General features: G+C 56.3%; 1 protein-coding gene across 1 annotated transcript; it reads right to left on the reverse strand.

The window, feature by feature from the left end:
- Nucleotides 1–2,564: 2,564 nt before the first annotated feature.
- LRFN1 (leucine rich repeat and fibronectin type III domain containing 1) lies at nt 2,565–14,879 on the reverse strand. Its single transcript, XM_082366708.1, has 5 exons — nt 14,774–14,879; nt 12,273–12,305; nt 10,011–10,065; nt 8,155–9,597; nt 2,565–4,316 (listed from the first exon to the last, which is right to left on the reverse strand). The coding sequence occupies exons 4-5, from the start codon at nt 9,558–9,560 to the stop codon at nt 3,404–3,406; spliced, it is 2,319 nt and encodes a 772-aa protein (XP_082222834.1). The 5' UTR covers nt 9,561–9,597; nt 10,011–10,065; nt 12,273–12,305; nt 14,774–14,879; the 3' UTR covers nt 2,565–3,403.
- Nucleotides 14,880–15,759: the final 880 nt, after the last annotated feature.

A 15,759-nucleotide genomic window follows, 5' to 3' on the forward strand; every position in this document is an offset into this window, starting at 1 on the left:
CTCTGATAGGCTTTATGTTTCTCCCATCGCAGCCCTATTGCCATCTGTCTGCCTGAGCTCCAAGAGGGCAGGAACTGGAGCTGTCTTGGTCAATCGGTCACTGTTGACCAATTGGTCACTGCTGGGTCTCCAGTGCCCATCACAGGGCCAGGGCACAGAGCAGATGTTCCAATACTCCCCTCTCTCACCTAATGTACCTGTTCTTGGGTTTAAAGCTCTTAATTTTGGGAAAAAACAAAAACAAGCATGTCATTGGCATTGATAAATACTTCTCTGTTAAATGAAAGACCTGAAGTTACAGGGGAAGGAAGGTGATGGCTGTCATCCAAAGGGCTGAACCAGGGACCATGTGGGCTCCAAATATGCCAATGGGTGGATGCCAAGTTCTGAGGTGGCAGTTCCTGATTTTGTTTTGAAGACAGGCACACCCTGCTCAAAGCTGGATTCTCCATGGAAATCAGGCCATATACTGCCCCAGCTGAAAACACGCCACTGGCTTCCCACAGCTCTGAGAATAAAATCTTTACTCTTGACCACAGCCCACAAGGCTCTGCAGAACCTGCTCCCTGCTTGCCTCTCCCACTTGCTCTCCTCTCACTCTCCCCCTTATTCCAGTCCAGACACGCTATACCTCCAACACACCAAGCACACTCCTGCCTCAGGGGCTTTGCACATGCTGTACTCTTTGCCAGGAATGCTCTTCCCTGGCTCTTCCCACAATGGATTTCTTCAGCTCCAACATCACCTTCCTTGACCTTCTAACCTAAAGTAAGCCTCTCAGTCATCCCATCCCATCATCCCGTTTTCATTCTCAACGTGACACTTATTCACTACCAGACACTCATTATTTACTTGCTTGATTACTGTCTCCTGCCTCTAGAATATACGCTCCATGGGGCAGGGGTTTCTCGTTTTGTCTATTTTGTTCACTGTTGTATCCCCTGCGCAGGGCCAGGTACATAGTACATGCTCAAGAAACCTTTATCAGGTGGATTAGAGACAATATAGTCAGATGGTTAGGTGTGCAGGATTTGGAGGCAGTAAACTTTCCAATCATGGCTCTGCCGTTTACTGCCTGCATGATCTTGGGCAAGTCCTTACCTCTCTGAACTTCAGTTTCCTTATCTAAAAAAGGAGGGTACACGAGGCCTCTCGCCTTCTGAGATGGCCCACACTCTGTCTGTGGAGTGTGTTTCTCTCTAAGTAAATCCACTTCTTACCTATCCAAAAATAAATAAATAAATAAGAGGGTGCACACACCGCACACATCTGTTGCAGAGTATAGATGTAATCATGCTTACTGTCTGAGTAAACCCATTTTGTGAGTGCGATGTGCCAGGGGCTGAGCTGCACACTCTCTATTCATGCATCAGGGAGGGTTTGTGAGCACAGTGCCTGGTGTGTGGGAAGCCCTCAGTACCCAGGAGTCGTGATGACTGAGATAGATAAGTGTGGCTAGGCCACTGGGTGATTCTGGCCTGTGATTCTCTGGTGTCTCTGTCCTTGCTGCCTCCCACCCTGTCTGCCCAGATCCATTCCCCTCCCTCCTGCTCTGTTTCTATTTCTGTCTTTCTCTCCTCCTCCCCAGCCCTCAGGAGGCCCCTGGCTGGCATGAGGCCTTCTTCCTTCTTCCCCAGGATCGGGAAAGAGTTTTCACTGCAGGGCCCACCCGCCGAAACAACTTCCCTTCCCCAGCCACAGCTCACACCCTCACCTGAGAAACTCCCCTCCCCACACCAAGCCCTGCGCCCTAAGCAGACCCCTTCTCTACCTAAGAGCCCTCAGATTCCAGACAGCATGACCAATGAGCCCTTTCCCTCGTCCCCTCCCCCACCAGGCTGGCTTTGGATACCCATATGCTCAGCTAACTAAGGTCCTTGGGGCCACTCCCCAGCCTCCAGACACAGACATCAGAGGCTACATTTGGTAGTGGTGAGGAACAGATACTGAGGTCAAACTGCCAGCTCTCCAATTTCTTCACCAGGGGAGCCTCGGGCACGTGACTTCACTGCTCTTGGGTGCAGATTCCAGTCTGTAAAATGGGGCCAAATGCATCTGCCTCCAACAGCCGTCCGACCCTGGAGAGATGAGCTGTGCTTAGCACAGTGCCTGTGTGTAGAATGAACACTTCCTAGCTGCTCAGCACTGAAGACTCAGAAGCCTGCCTGCCTTTTTAAATCCCAATTTTGCCACCTTCTGGTTATGTGACCTGGGACACGTTACTTTACTTCTGGGCCTCAATTTACTCATCTATAAAATGGGATAATGGTACTGATGTCCTAGGGCTGTTGTGAGGATTAAACGAATTAAGTGCTTGGCACACAGCAAGCACTCACTAAACCTTAGCTATTGTTTGTGCCGTTTGGGGTTTGGTTTTGTTTTTGACATAATATTCCCCACCTCTAAGTCTCTCAGAGGGTAGGAAACTGTCTGCAAATCTCCCTGGGCCCAGTTAGCTGTCCTACCTTCAGTCTCACTTAAGAGCCCTTATGCTGTAATCTAGGTCACCCTCCCCCTCAACCTCCCCAAGACACATGGACACACACAGAGGTCAGCAGAGCGGCCTCAGACACAGAAAAATGTTTAATTCTCCTGCGGCAGAGGGTCCCGGCTCCGGTAGGGAGGGGGATTTGGTTTTGGATTTTGTTCATGTGGGGATTTATTTGGGGGTTAAGAGGAAGGAATAGGGGAGAGTCTGGTCCTTCCAGTGGGACCTGCCCGGGAGAATGTGTACTGGGGAGATATAATCTGGAGAGACAAGGAGGCTGGACGCAACGCAATACGGGAGTGCAGAGGGAGAAGAGATGACGGGACAGAGAAATGAGAGACAAACAGGGAAGGACGTAAGACACAGACGACAGAGGGCGGGACAGAGACAAACGAAGGGAACAGAGAAAGGGGCACCCCAAGCCAGACCCGACGGGACCAGGGAATTGAATGGGGTGGGGGTGGGGGCTTTGGAGGCCGCCGCGGGACAGAATAGGATCTAGTCCAGCCAGATACAAGAAATGGGTCCCTCGCCCCTGCCCCGGGTCCCGGGCGGGGGTAGGGGGCTCGTGTCTCAGTGCTGCAGTGTTGGGGGGGCCCTGCCCCTCCCCGCGCTTCGCTGTGTAAGGCACCGGCTCCAGCGAGGTCCGCGAGCGCGCGGGGGGAGGGGCAGGAGGGGGGCTTAAAGTCCGTGGGGGAGAGGAGCTCGGCGGCCCGCCCTCAAACCCCCCTGAGCGCGGGGGCGTGACCTCGAGCCGCAGCCCAGGCCGCCCACCCCCTCCAGGGAGGAGAAGGGCACGCCTCCCCTGCAGTCCGACGTCGTAGCTCGGCGCTTTGTCCCCCGAGTCCTGCCCCGGCGTCCGGGCGGCTGGGCGATCGTCCGCGGCACCCAGGCGTCCCGGCGCCCGCCCGCCGCTCACACGGTACTCTCCAGCATCCACTCGGTGCTGGTAAAGGCCAGACGCGCCCTGGCGGAGCCCAGCCCCAGGTCTCCGTCGTCCCCGGCCGCGCCCCCTCCGGCCCCGTCCAGGTGCGGCGTGGACCGGTGGCGCTTTGTCCGCCGGGCGCGGCGCGGGTAACTGTGGCTCTGGAAGAGCGCCCCGTAGTCCCCGTCAAACGAATAGCGCTGCTGCGGCCTCTGCCGGGCCGGGGCTCCCCCAGGAACCAGAGCTAAAGTGGGGGGCGCCGAAGCCAGCGGTCCCAGGGCCCCAGAACGGCTCCTCCGAGGGCCCGCAGCGGCCCGGGACTCCTCCCCGGAGGTTTCCTCGGACGGCAGCAGGCACAGCGAGGTGGCTGAGCCACCCAGGGAGCGTCCAAGGACCGCCTCCGGTTCCGCGGAAGCCGTGTCCGCCGCCACGGCCTTTGCCTCGACAGCCACCGCCGCAGCAGCCGAAGCTGGCACCTCGCGCAGCGCCTCGTAGCGGTCTTGCGCCGGCGGGGGCGGGGCTTGCGTTGCGCCTGCGCCTGCGCCGTTGGTCTGAGAGCACACGTGGCTGACCCGCGGAGGCGACCTGGAGGTGCCCTTGACTCGGCGGCCATCCCCATCGCCGTAGACCTTGTAGCGGATCATGAGCAGAACTATGAAAACGAGGACGGAGGCGACAATAACACCCCCGATGGCGATGATCATGGTGCCGCCCAAGAAATGGGCCCTCAGTGGGCGGCAGGGCGCGGGATCCCCTGCCGTGGTAAACTGCACGCAGCCCACCACTCGGGTGGCGGGCAGCGCCGTGGCCCCATCATCGTAGACGGCCAGCACGCACAGGTCGTAGGCGCGGCCCGCTGCCAGATCATTCACCAGGAAGGTCTGGCTGGTGGATGGGATCATCCTGCGGGAGGGGGCGGGATCAGCGCGGGGTTAGCTCCACTCTGAACCACGCTGCTTCAGTTGCATGTCCCACCCGGGGGGGACCAAACGATACATCCCTACCAGTGTCTCACCCTCTACTGGGACAACAGCAGCCATTAAAGCAACAAATTCTAACCCTCTCAGGACTTTTGATACAGCCCACGCCCCTTACCTGCATGCCCCACCCTCAGACCCACCTCCTGTCCGTGTCTCATCACCTACTAGGATAATTTTAGCCATTCATCTACCCTCATCTACATATCCTGGCCCCTGCCAGGGAGGAATGCTACAGTTTTTATGCCCTGCCCTCAAGGGGCATGCACCCTAGCAGTGTCTCATTCCTATTAGGACAAATGCCATTCAAGCGTTCTTAACTACATATTCCCACCTTTAAGGGGATGGATGCTACAGGCCACGCCCCCTTACCTGCATGCCCCACCCTCACTCAAGTGGACAATGAGGTCACCTCACACCCCATCTTACTCCTACTGGGGCAATGGGTGCTCTTCTAGGTCCTCTCTTCTACACATTCCTGTCCTTTCAGGGAAACCATGATACAGACCACTCCCCCTCATCTGTACATCCTTGGGTATACACATCTCGTAGCTGCATCTATCTTCTGGGACAATTTCCAAGCCCCTCAACTATATATTTCCGCCTACTAAGGGGCCACGGCTAAAGGCCACTTCCTTTCTGACTGACAGGTGTCTTCCAAGCCACACCCCACAACGGTCCACTGGAGACGGTTCCCCTACTGTGCCTAGGACCATGTCCACTCTTTGCATGTCCTGCACCGTGTCCAGGTAACAAAGGCAACCACTCTGTGCACGCCCTGCCCCTATACTGCCTGAAGTCACTAAATTATGCCCCCCCGCCCCGGGTAAGTCTCATCCATAATTGGGGCAAATGTAGCCAAGAAAGCATGCTCCTTTCTTGCTATGGGCCCCTGCCCTCAAATAAGCAGCAGTGTAGAGAAGTGGTTAAGCTGACAAAGTCTGAGAGCCACGATGCCAGGGTTTGAGTTCTCTTCTGCTCCTTGCTAGCTCTGTGACCTCAGGCAAGTTTCTTAACCTCTCTGTGACTCATTTCCCCCAAATGGGGGTATTAACAATTCCTACTCCATAGAGATGGCGTGAAGTATGATGAGTTAACATACCCAAAGCCTGGCACTTAATAATTTCATTAACAGCTTGCGTCCCACACGATGCTGGCCAGTAACGCTTGCTGTGGCTCAGTTGTGCTCCTCCGCATCTATAAGACCATTCCCACTAGGCCTTGCCCCTCTTCTGTTGGGCACATCCCTTCCATGTCCAGCCTCGGCTAACCTGGGACTGCCACATCCACATAGATTTGCATGCACTCAATCTCGCAAGCTCTCCTCTCCCACAAAGCTCTTAGTGGGTCACCAGAGACAAGAACCGCCTCTTCATCTGCGTGGGGACTATGCTGCAGGAGCGCCACCTCCGCTAAAGGCCATGCCCCCATGTCTACAGGCCACCTTCTGGTCCTGAAACCCACCTCAGTTCTAGCCAGGCCATCTTCTGGTCCTGAAACCCACCTCAGTCCCTCCACCTCCAGAAGGTTCCACCACCACCAAGAGCCATCCTCCCACCGAAAGACTTCAAGTAAGGCCCTCACCACCTCATAAAGGCCCACCACCTCTCCGACTCTGCCCCTGCCTGCCATTTCACAGACCACTGCCCCCCCCACCCCCATCCAACCTTGGGCCCCCTGGCTGTAAGTCTTCCTCTTCCTCTCATCATCCCTTCTCAAAGAGCCTTGGATTCCTTTTGCTCCTTCCCCCAAAATAACCAGTTGTTAGGGACTCCCCCCTTTTCAAGGACGGAGGCTGGCTCCTTAAGAAAGCTTGAGCCCATGTGTCTCTAATTGGCTGTAAGACCCAAGCAAGCAGCAGAGCAGGCTTCTGGTTGGTTGTCACCTCCGCCCATGGCGGCAGTGAGGAAGTTAACCCCTGCAGTGCCGTAGCACAGGCGCCTGCAATGGGGGACGGAAGATTGGAACCGTGGCCCTACAGGGAAGGGAAGAGTCCCAGGGTCTGTTGCCTAGCTGGAGACAGAGGGCCATCAACGTCGGCATACATGCAGGGTCTGTGGACCTGTAAACCTCCCTCCACTCCATCATGTAGTGACCATGGGTTAGAGAGAGAAGGAAAAGAGAAAGAGAGAGGTGGAGAATCACAGAAACCAAGAGCTGTTTACAGAAATGTATTATCCATCTCCCCTAATCCCTGCCTGGCAAACAGTAGGTGCTCGATAAACATGTGTTCAATGTAAAAAGGGCAGAATTAGGAGTTAGAAGGGTAAGAACTAGAATCCTGGCTCTGCCTCTTTCTGTGTGACCTTGAGCAAGTGACTTCCCCCAACTGAGCCTCACTTTCCCTGTCTGTAAAATGGGAGGGGAGATCATAGCTGCCTCACAGCAGAGTTGGGAAGGTCGAATGGAGTAGCATCCTTGGTAGTACCTTATAAATTTTTTGTTTTGTTCATTTGTTTGCCCTAATGTTTGTAAGACTGGGCCAGTGTTTGATCCATCTCGGTAGGCCTGGGCCCAGCATGGAAACTGGCATGCAGTAGGCATTTATTCAGTGTTTGGTGACCAGATTCAAAAAGAGAGGAAAATGAGGATGACAGAGACAAGAGAAAAGGGAGGCATCTACTCATTCAACCAACAATGGGAAAGTGCCTACTGTGTGCCAGGACCGTGGCCAAAAGAACACTGGGCAAGGTGAAGATGGACCCCAAGAGGCAGACTTCTCAGTGCAGGTCTGAGCACCCCCAAGATCTGGGGTTGCCCACAGGTGGGGAAATGGCTCCACCCCCTCTGGCGCCCCCAAGTGAAGTCAAACACAGGATTAAGCATTCAGCGGGCACTCTACAGTGTGCCCAAGGGAGGCAGAGCCAGGATGAAGGAGAGACGTCCACAGAGTCCACAACCACCTATCAAACGCCCACTGTGTGCCAGGTCTGTGGCTGTGAGCCACACTCACAAACTACCCAGCTGGAGAGGCAACGCAAGGCCAAGGCTGTTAATTCATCGTGTACTATCTGCTTCCTCCCTCTGGGCTGTGAGCTCCCTGAGGGCAGGGACTGCTCTCTTGGTCTCCCTGTGTCCCCTGCACCCAGCTCAGGGCCTAGCACAGAGCAGGGGCTTAGTGCCTCATGAGGGCAGGAGGGAGAGAAGGTACAGACAGACAGAGACACGGTGAGAACAAGAGAAAAACAGATGATGGGGGAAAGTAACTCTTTAACATCTGTCTACACCATACGTGTCTGTCCTTACCGGGGCAATGGCTTCTAACCCAATGGATGGTGGAAATAATTTGTATTTATATCTTTTTCTCATACTTTTCTGTTTCTATAATGTACCCAATGTGTTGATACAGTAGCACTGGTATATAATTTCCAAATATAAATGTAACTGTAAATATATATATGTGAGTATATTTCATGCTCTAGAATGTTTAACTGACAAGGTAGACAATCAGACACCTTTGGCGAGCAGTGATGTAGACCATGAGCCCCATGACAGCAGGGATCATGCTGGGCGCATTCACAGTTATAACTCCAGTGCCCAGCCCTGGTCTGGCTCATGTGGGTGCTAAACGAAGATATGCAAAATGCGTGAAACACAAAGACAGTGAGACAGAAAGAGAGAGAGAAGGAAATATGACAAATGAGAGCCAGAGACCACTCTACATACCCATCTAGAACCCCAGCTGAGCAAGAAGGCCTAGTGAGCCGGCAGATGGGAGGGAGGGCCCCTGGGGTGGGAGGAGGTCCTGGGACTGCAGCACCCACCTGTAGACAAGGGAGTCATCTGCGGAGCTGTTGTACTGGACCTGGTACATGCGGATGCCAGGCACGGGCCTCTGGGCTGGCCAGCGGATGAGCACGGAGCTGGAGGTGAGCTCGGCAGCCACAAGCCGGCGCTCAGCCCCAGATTCATTGGCACCAGGTCGGCCAGGCGTGGCGATGTCCGAGGAGCCAGGCTCGGTGAGAGGCGGCGGGGCGGCCGGTGGGGGCGCCATCAGAGGCAGAGGCACCACGCACACCTCCACCGGTGCCGTGGCTTCCCCGGCGGCGTTGGAGGCGATGCAAGTGAACGTGCCACTGTCCCGCAAGGTGGTGATGGTTACATCCAGTGTCCCATCCCCCCGGACCCGGGTCCGGCTCGAGTTCCCCAGCAACCGCCCATCAGGTGCCACCCAATGCACCACCGGCTCAGGGTCACCCACAGCGCGGCACCGCAGGCTGACCGCCTGGCCCTCCACCACCAGGGCCCGGCCGCCTGCCTGCCGAGTGATCAATGGAGGTTCACACAGGAACTCCTCCTCGGGGATGGACCAGAAGTAGCGGTCGGTGAGGTGCTCAGGGGTGGCGCACGTCTCCAGGTCATCCTCCCTCGTCAGCCGCCGCAGCCAGAGCAGCTCGCAGTTGCAGTGCAGGGGGTTGCCGCCGAAGCTGACCGTGAGCGGCGTGGGTGGCTTTGGCCCGGGGCCTTGGGACCTGAGGAAGAGCCCATCAGGGGGCAGTTTATGCAGGCGGTTGGAGGTCATGTCCAGGCGAACCAGTTTGTGAAGCTGCACGAAGGTACCTTCGGCGATGTGGTCGATCAGGTTGTGGTCCAGCGTGAGGGTGTTTAGGTTCACCATCTGGCCTACGGCCTCCCACGGCAGGGCCTCCAAGTTGTTGTAGGACAGATCCAGGTCCTCCACGGTGGAGAGAAAGGCGTCGAAGGCGGCCGACTCCACCCGGCGGATCTGGTTGTTGCCGAGGATCAGGTGGCGGAGGTTGCCCAAGCCGCGGAGCTGGTCGCCCCGGACCTCCGCCAAGCGGTTGCTGTCGAGGTGCAGGGCGCGGAGGGCGCGGAGGTCTGCAAAGGCGCCGGCCGCCACCTGGCCGATGGTGTTTCGGGAGAGGGTGAGGTGCACCAGGCTGGTCATGTTGGCGAAGTCTCGGCGGCGGACGGCCGCGATGAAGTTGTCGGTGAGCCGCAGCTCCACCACGCGCCGGTCGATGGCCGGCGGCACAAAGAGCAAGCCGGTCTTGGCGCACAGCATGGTCAGCGTGGGCGCCACGTTCTGGCAGATGCAGCGGCCGGGGCAGGGCTGGCCTCGAGATGCCCCCGCCCAGAGGAGCAGCAGAAAGGGCAGGGCAGCAGGCGGCAGCGAGAGGAGCGCCGAGGAGAATGGGCCCGGAGCCATGGTGCAGGGGGAAGATGGGAGGAGTGGGAGGTGAGATCTGCAAGGAAGGAGAAGGGTCACCCAGGCGTAGGGCTTGACCACCAGCCTGGCCACCCTGGGATTTCCTGCTAGTAGTCCGACCCAGATCCCTCCCTTCCTGACAAGCGGGTCCTATAGGACAGTGACAAGACTGATCATCAGCTGGCATGCACTTGTTAACAGGTAACAGTATTTCCATGCTGCTTGGTAAATTACCACTGCCCCACCTCTGAGTGTCCTACCCCCACCTCTGCCCCTCTTCTAGGAGCTCCCAGACCTCTTATAATCTCCCAACCAGAGGGATGTCATCTGGCCCAGCCTGGGTCTTCCACTACCCACGATATATTTTGAAAAATCACTGCTGACTAGGGCTTAAAGTCATGGATTTCAAAGCCATACTCCCTGGGTTCAAATTCCAGCTCTGACACTTACTAGCTGTGTGACCTCGGGCAAGTGTCTGAACCTCTCTGAATCTCGGTTTCTTCATCTGTAAAATGGAGATAAAAACAGGCCTTACCTCTGTGAGGATTAAATGGATTAATGAGCATGGTATACTCAGAATAGTGCCCAGCACATAAAATGTGTTCAATACATATATGTGGATAATTATTATTATTATCATCACGTCCAATATGTGCCAGACATAGAAATGTGCACTATTATTAAGAGCAAGGGCTTTGAGATCAAATAGACTCAGGTTCAAGTCCTGGCTTCCCCAACTTGCTAGCTCTGTGACCCCAAACCAATGATTTTCCCTAACTAGGCCATAATTTCCTGATTTGTAAAATGGTCTGATAATTGTACTGTCTTCATTGGGTTGCTGCAAGGGTTCAGTGAACTCATTCATAGGGGTCACTGAGCATGGGGCCTGGCACACAGTAAGTATTCAGTAAATGTTAAGGGTAATACATGCCCCGCCCCCAACCTCTGGCTGTAGCAGAGGGGGTCTGAAGGTGGAAGGGGCTGAGAAAAACACATCAGTCTCCCTGCTCAGTCTTGAGAAGTCTTTCTCTGAGCCTGGTTTCATCCTGGGCTCTGCTGAGCTCCCACGCAGGGGGCAGACTTTCATGCTCACATTAATGGGCACAACACAAGGCCCCATATATGCCTACACACACACACACACACACACACACACACACACACACAAAATCAGGCTGTGCCTCTGCTCCAGGCAAAACCTTCCGGCGGGGATTCCCCCTGCGGCAGCTGCAGCCCACGACATGTCAGCTCCCATCACAACACAGGGTGGGTGGGGGGTGAAGAGAAAAGGATGGGAAGGGGGGGGGTCCCTGAAACTGTTTTCACCCCACCCCATGCCCCAGTCCCTGCTGGCCCACCTCCCAGGAATCTGCATTTGGGGCCTGTGGCCTGATGTGGCCTTGATCCTTTGGCCCATGGGGAGGGGACTGTGGACACAGAGAAGGGACCAAGAGACAGAGAGAGACGAGGGGGAGGGAGAGATGGACCCACAGTTACAGAGAGACAGATTCAGAGAGAGAGACAAAGAGACAACAAGAGAAAGAATCTGAAAGAAAGGTGAAGATACAGTAAGACTGAAGCAAAGAGAGACAGAAAAACTGGGTGGAGGAGACACACACAGAAAAGAGAGAGTGAGACACAGAGATGGAGAGGGGGAGAGACAGGAAGAGAAACTAAGAGTGTTATAGAGACAGATAAAGACGGGAAGAAAGAGAGAGACTGAGGGAGACGGTGATGGGGCTGAAGAGAGAAAAAGGCAAAGTCAGGGCATCCCACCATCTCTGAGGTCCCTCACTAATTCATCTTGCACTCCCTCCAGGACACTGCTCTACATCGGACAGAAAACCCTGGCCTGGGAGGTGGCGCTCCCAAGGTAGGAGGCCCAGCTCTGTACCTGCTTGGCAGTAGGGTCTCTAGGGCTCAGAACCACAATCTATGCAACGGGAAGTCCCACAGCTTGGGTGGGACTCAAGTTGAAACTGTAATAATAACACTGAAAACAGCTAACATTCATCGAGAGGCAGTGCAGCCTTGCCGGACAGAATCTGGCCCCAACCTTTCCAGGTTCACACCCCAATTCCCTGCTGTGTGACTTGAATCAGGTGACTTCCTCTCTTTGTGCCTCAGTGTGTTCATCTGTAAAACAAGGATGATAGCACCTGCCTCATAGGATTATTGTGAGGATGAGATGAGATAATACACTGTAACACGCTTAGAGTAGTTGCTGACAGAGTAAACACTATATAAATGTTAGCTGCTATTAGCGTTAAATTATCATTTTCTCTGGCTTTTTCTCAGCCACCAGCAGGTCTGACTATCAGGAGATTTTCCCACGTACATGCACATACACACACAAAATGGTAAACCATATCCATGCCCCTCTTCAAATGCAGGGTCATATCATGTCAGGAACCTCTTTTGCATCCTTTACTGATATGTGGAAACTTCCCTTTCCCGACCACTTGACTCATCCTGAAAGGGGATGGCTCCAGGTCTGAGACCGCCACCTACCACCCATGCCATGGTTCTTTCGAGCCCTTACCCAAACACGATGTTCCCGACCTTGTCACTACCCCCCAGCCTGGGGGGCACCTGGTCCCTGCCATACCCGCCACTGAATCCATACAAGGCAGTGCTCCAGGCCTCCAGCTGGCTCAGAACAAGCCCAGTCACTCCACATCCCTCTCCCCAGCCTGTGGGACCCCCACTCACCTCTCTTCAGGGAATCAGGGCCTGGGCCAGTACCTGCAAAGGAACAAAACCACACTGTTAACATTCTTCTGGCTCTTTTCCGGAGACCTGACTCAGAGACCATCTCAGCCAAGGAAGTCCCTGGTGTGATCACTCTCTCAGCTCTCCTGCTGCAGATTCTGCATAGTCTCAGGTGGACCCAGGAAGTCACCTCTGGAAACCAAGGCGTCTGGGCCTAAGACTGTTCACCCTCCAAAATCCAAGAGTCTAGGACTTTTGTCCTTTGTCCTCTGGGGGTTCAAGAGGCTAAGAACCCCACCCTCCCCTTCCCTCAGATTCAAGAGTCCAGGTCTCAGTTCCTTCCTTTCTCAAGACGCAGGACTCTGGCCCCCCAGCCCTCTTCTCCTTCAAACCCAGGATTCTAGGCTCCCAGCCTCCTCCTTCCAGAATCCACATCCCAGTCCCCCAGCTTCAAAGACCTGAACAGTACCAGGAGATGGGGGAGGACCAGAGATTCCCATCTTCACCATCACACCACTGTCACACCAACATGTGTGGACATGCCAAAACCCACATGGGCCCACAACCCACGACTCTCCATCTGGATTTCCATGGACACAGCAGCATGATCTGTGTGCCCCCTGCCCTCAATAGGCTCTTGGTCCAGGATGTGGGCACACTTGTATCCATGGATCCCAGCATACTACAGGTCATGCCACATGGGCCCCAATTCACTGGGCCCATAAGTGGGGTCAGCCTTGTGTCAAGGACACAGGCACATGTGTGCATATCATCCTGAATATATGTATTTGAACATATACAACCCCACCCCCAGAGACCAACGTGAACACAAAAATGGACTCACAGTATAGACACATACCCTCAAGGTTGACACACCGACACACAACCACACATACAATATTGCCTTTTCCCTTGTACACTCACACACAGATGCACACACACAACAGTGAAACCCACGTGTCCCCAGGTGCGTGCACCTATAACAGATCTACCCTTGCACACTCACCAACACACAGGGGCACACACATATAACAGATGCTCACTCGCACAAAGATACACAGGTGCATGCTCTTAAATGCCCAAACACACTCATGCAACTTCACATATCCCCATGATGCATGGTCACAAAGCTGATACATTACTACACCAACAGATGCACAAATGCACACACTTGCGAATACACACCTCACACACATACACAGAACCACACGTGCACAGACACTTACAAGGCTGATACATACTCAAACAAGCACACAGGTACAGAAAGATCCACCTTTGCACAGACACTCCCAGATGTTCACTCATAACAGACATGCTCACACAACTGCCCTGTGAGGGATTTACACACTTACAAATACACACAAAATACTGAACCACAGTGGCACAGTCAACAGATAAGCAGAGAATCCCACTCACACACAGTCATGGACACACATGCCTCCCAGCCCTGAGGCACCCCCGCCCCACCTACTTCCCAGGCCAAAGAAATCCTAACATCCCTCCCTCCCAGCACAACCCCTCCCCAGCCAGGTCAGAGTTCAGCAGGTCGAATCTCAGAGGGTTGGGGGCCTGAGTCGTAGAGCATTGGTCCAAGGCAATCCTCCCACCAGCAGCCCAAGGTACCTCAGCCTGGCTATCTGGATGCAGGCAACTCCGGCCCCATCTGCGGAGATCTGGCCGGTGGGGGATTGGGGTGGGATGGGTGGGAAAGGGCCGGGTCTGCGTCCCTCCCCTAGGGCCCATCTGTCCATCCCTCGGCCTCTCATCCCTCCATCTGTCCACCTACCGGCTGCCCATCCCCCCCACCCAGCCACCGGGAAGGGGAAGACATGGCCGTCTCCCCCAAGGACCGCCGAGGACCCCCCCACCGGAGTTGACATGGACCGAGGGAGCGGCAAACTCCCCTCCCCCAAACCCACACAGAGGCCTGGCCCCACGAGGCGCTGAGCCCCAGCCCCCGCCGGGAACCTGACATGGACGCACAGACACACACCCTCGGAGACATACAACCCGCAGACACACACACACACACACGCACAAATGGACACCCAAGAGGGCACACCCGGCTACACAGACCCTGGGATGGACATCCAACCCGGACACAAACACCCAACGCAGCTAGCCGCGCGAACACACTAGCTGCGGGGGGGTGGGGTGGGGGACTCACACCTGGGCACACAACCCACGCACACACACCTGCACACAGCCCCTCCGATGGGCGCGCGACAGCCCCCCAGACACACAGCAGGAGGGGCGGCCACCCGGGGGACACACACGCACGGCAGGACACAGCACCTCGGCTCGACACCCGGCACACACCCGGATGGCCACACAAGCAGGGCGCCGCACACGCCGGCGCCGGGCACACAGAGGGCCGCGCGAGCGCACGCCGGGCCCGCCGCAGCGCCGCGGACACACACTCACACGCTCGCACGCTCACACCGGCGCTCACACCGGCGCCCCCGCCCGCCGCCTCCCCGGCCGCTGCGGGCCGCGCTCACCCAGTCAAGGGGGGGCCCCGGGCCCGGCCCCGCCGCCGCCGCTGCCTCGCTCCGCGCCATGGTGGGGGGAGGGCCGGGGGAGGGGGCGCGGTGCCGCGGGGCCGCCTCCCTCCCGCCTCCCACCCTCCCTCCCGAGCCGCCGCCGAGCTCCGCCCTCCGCACCGCCCGCCGCCGGAGCCCCGCCGCCAACACCGCCGCAAGCGGGGAGGGGACGCCGACCGGGGGGGCCGGGCAGGGCGGCCACACGCCCCCGACCCTCGCCCCTGGGCCCGCCGCAGACCCCTCTCCCCTGCGGAGTTGCCGGCCCGCCCCCAACCCCTCCCCAGCCCCACCTCCAGCCCTGCCGGCTTCCCCGGAGACCACCAGACCACGCCCCGACTGGCATGGGGAACCCTTGAAGCCCCAGTGGAGACGTCGGATCGTGTCCCAATACCCAGGGGGACTCCAGATCATACCTTACCTCCTTTGAGAACCCAGACCATGTTCCTCAGCCACCCAGGACCACAAATCATGTCCTACTCTCCTTGGGGACCTCAGACTCTGCCCCAAACCCATCAGGGACCTTAGTCTGTACCCCCAAATCTAAGGGGACCCCAGACCACATCCCAGCATCCAAGGCGATCCACAGCACCCCCATCAGGGACCTTAAGTCATACCCCAACATTCAGGTGGACCCCAGACCACACCCCATCACTCAGGGCCCCCAGATCACACCCCAACATCCAGAGAAGATTCAGACCATATGTCAACATCCAGGGAGACCCCAGATCGTGCCTTACTCCCTTTGGGGACCCAAACCATGTTCTACAGCCACTCAGGACCACAAACCATATCCCACTCCTTCCTGGGGACCCCCTATGTCCTTCTAACCTCTCGACCTCAAACAATTCCCTGCCCCCAATAGGAACTCCAGACCACGTCTAACATCTAGGAGGCCCAAATATGTCTCTTACCCCCATGGGAGACCCTAAACGTTCCTGATTACC

Source organism: Balaenoptera borealis (assembly GCF_965194805.1).
Source record: "Balaenoptera borealis genome assembly, chromosome: 19".
Taxonomy (NCBI): domain Eukaryota; kingdom Metazoa; phylum Chordata; class Mammalia; order Artiodactyla; family Balaenopteridae; genus Balaenoptera; species Balaenoptera borealis.

What these genes read in the sequence shown, in the direction of transcription:
- LRFN1 (XM_082366708.1), bottom strand. Translation starts at nt 9,560, where the DNA reads ATGGCTCCGGGCCCATTCTCCTCGGCGCTCCTCTCGCTGCCGCCTGCT. An exon ending in GATGACTCCCTTGTCTACAG is followed by an intron (nt 4,317 to 8,154) that starts GTGGGTGCTGCA and finishes CCCCTCCCGCAG; the next exon opens with GATGATCCCATCCACCAGCC.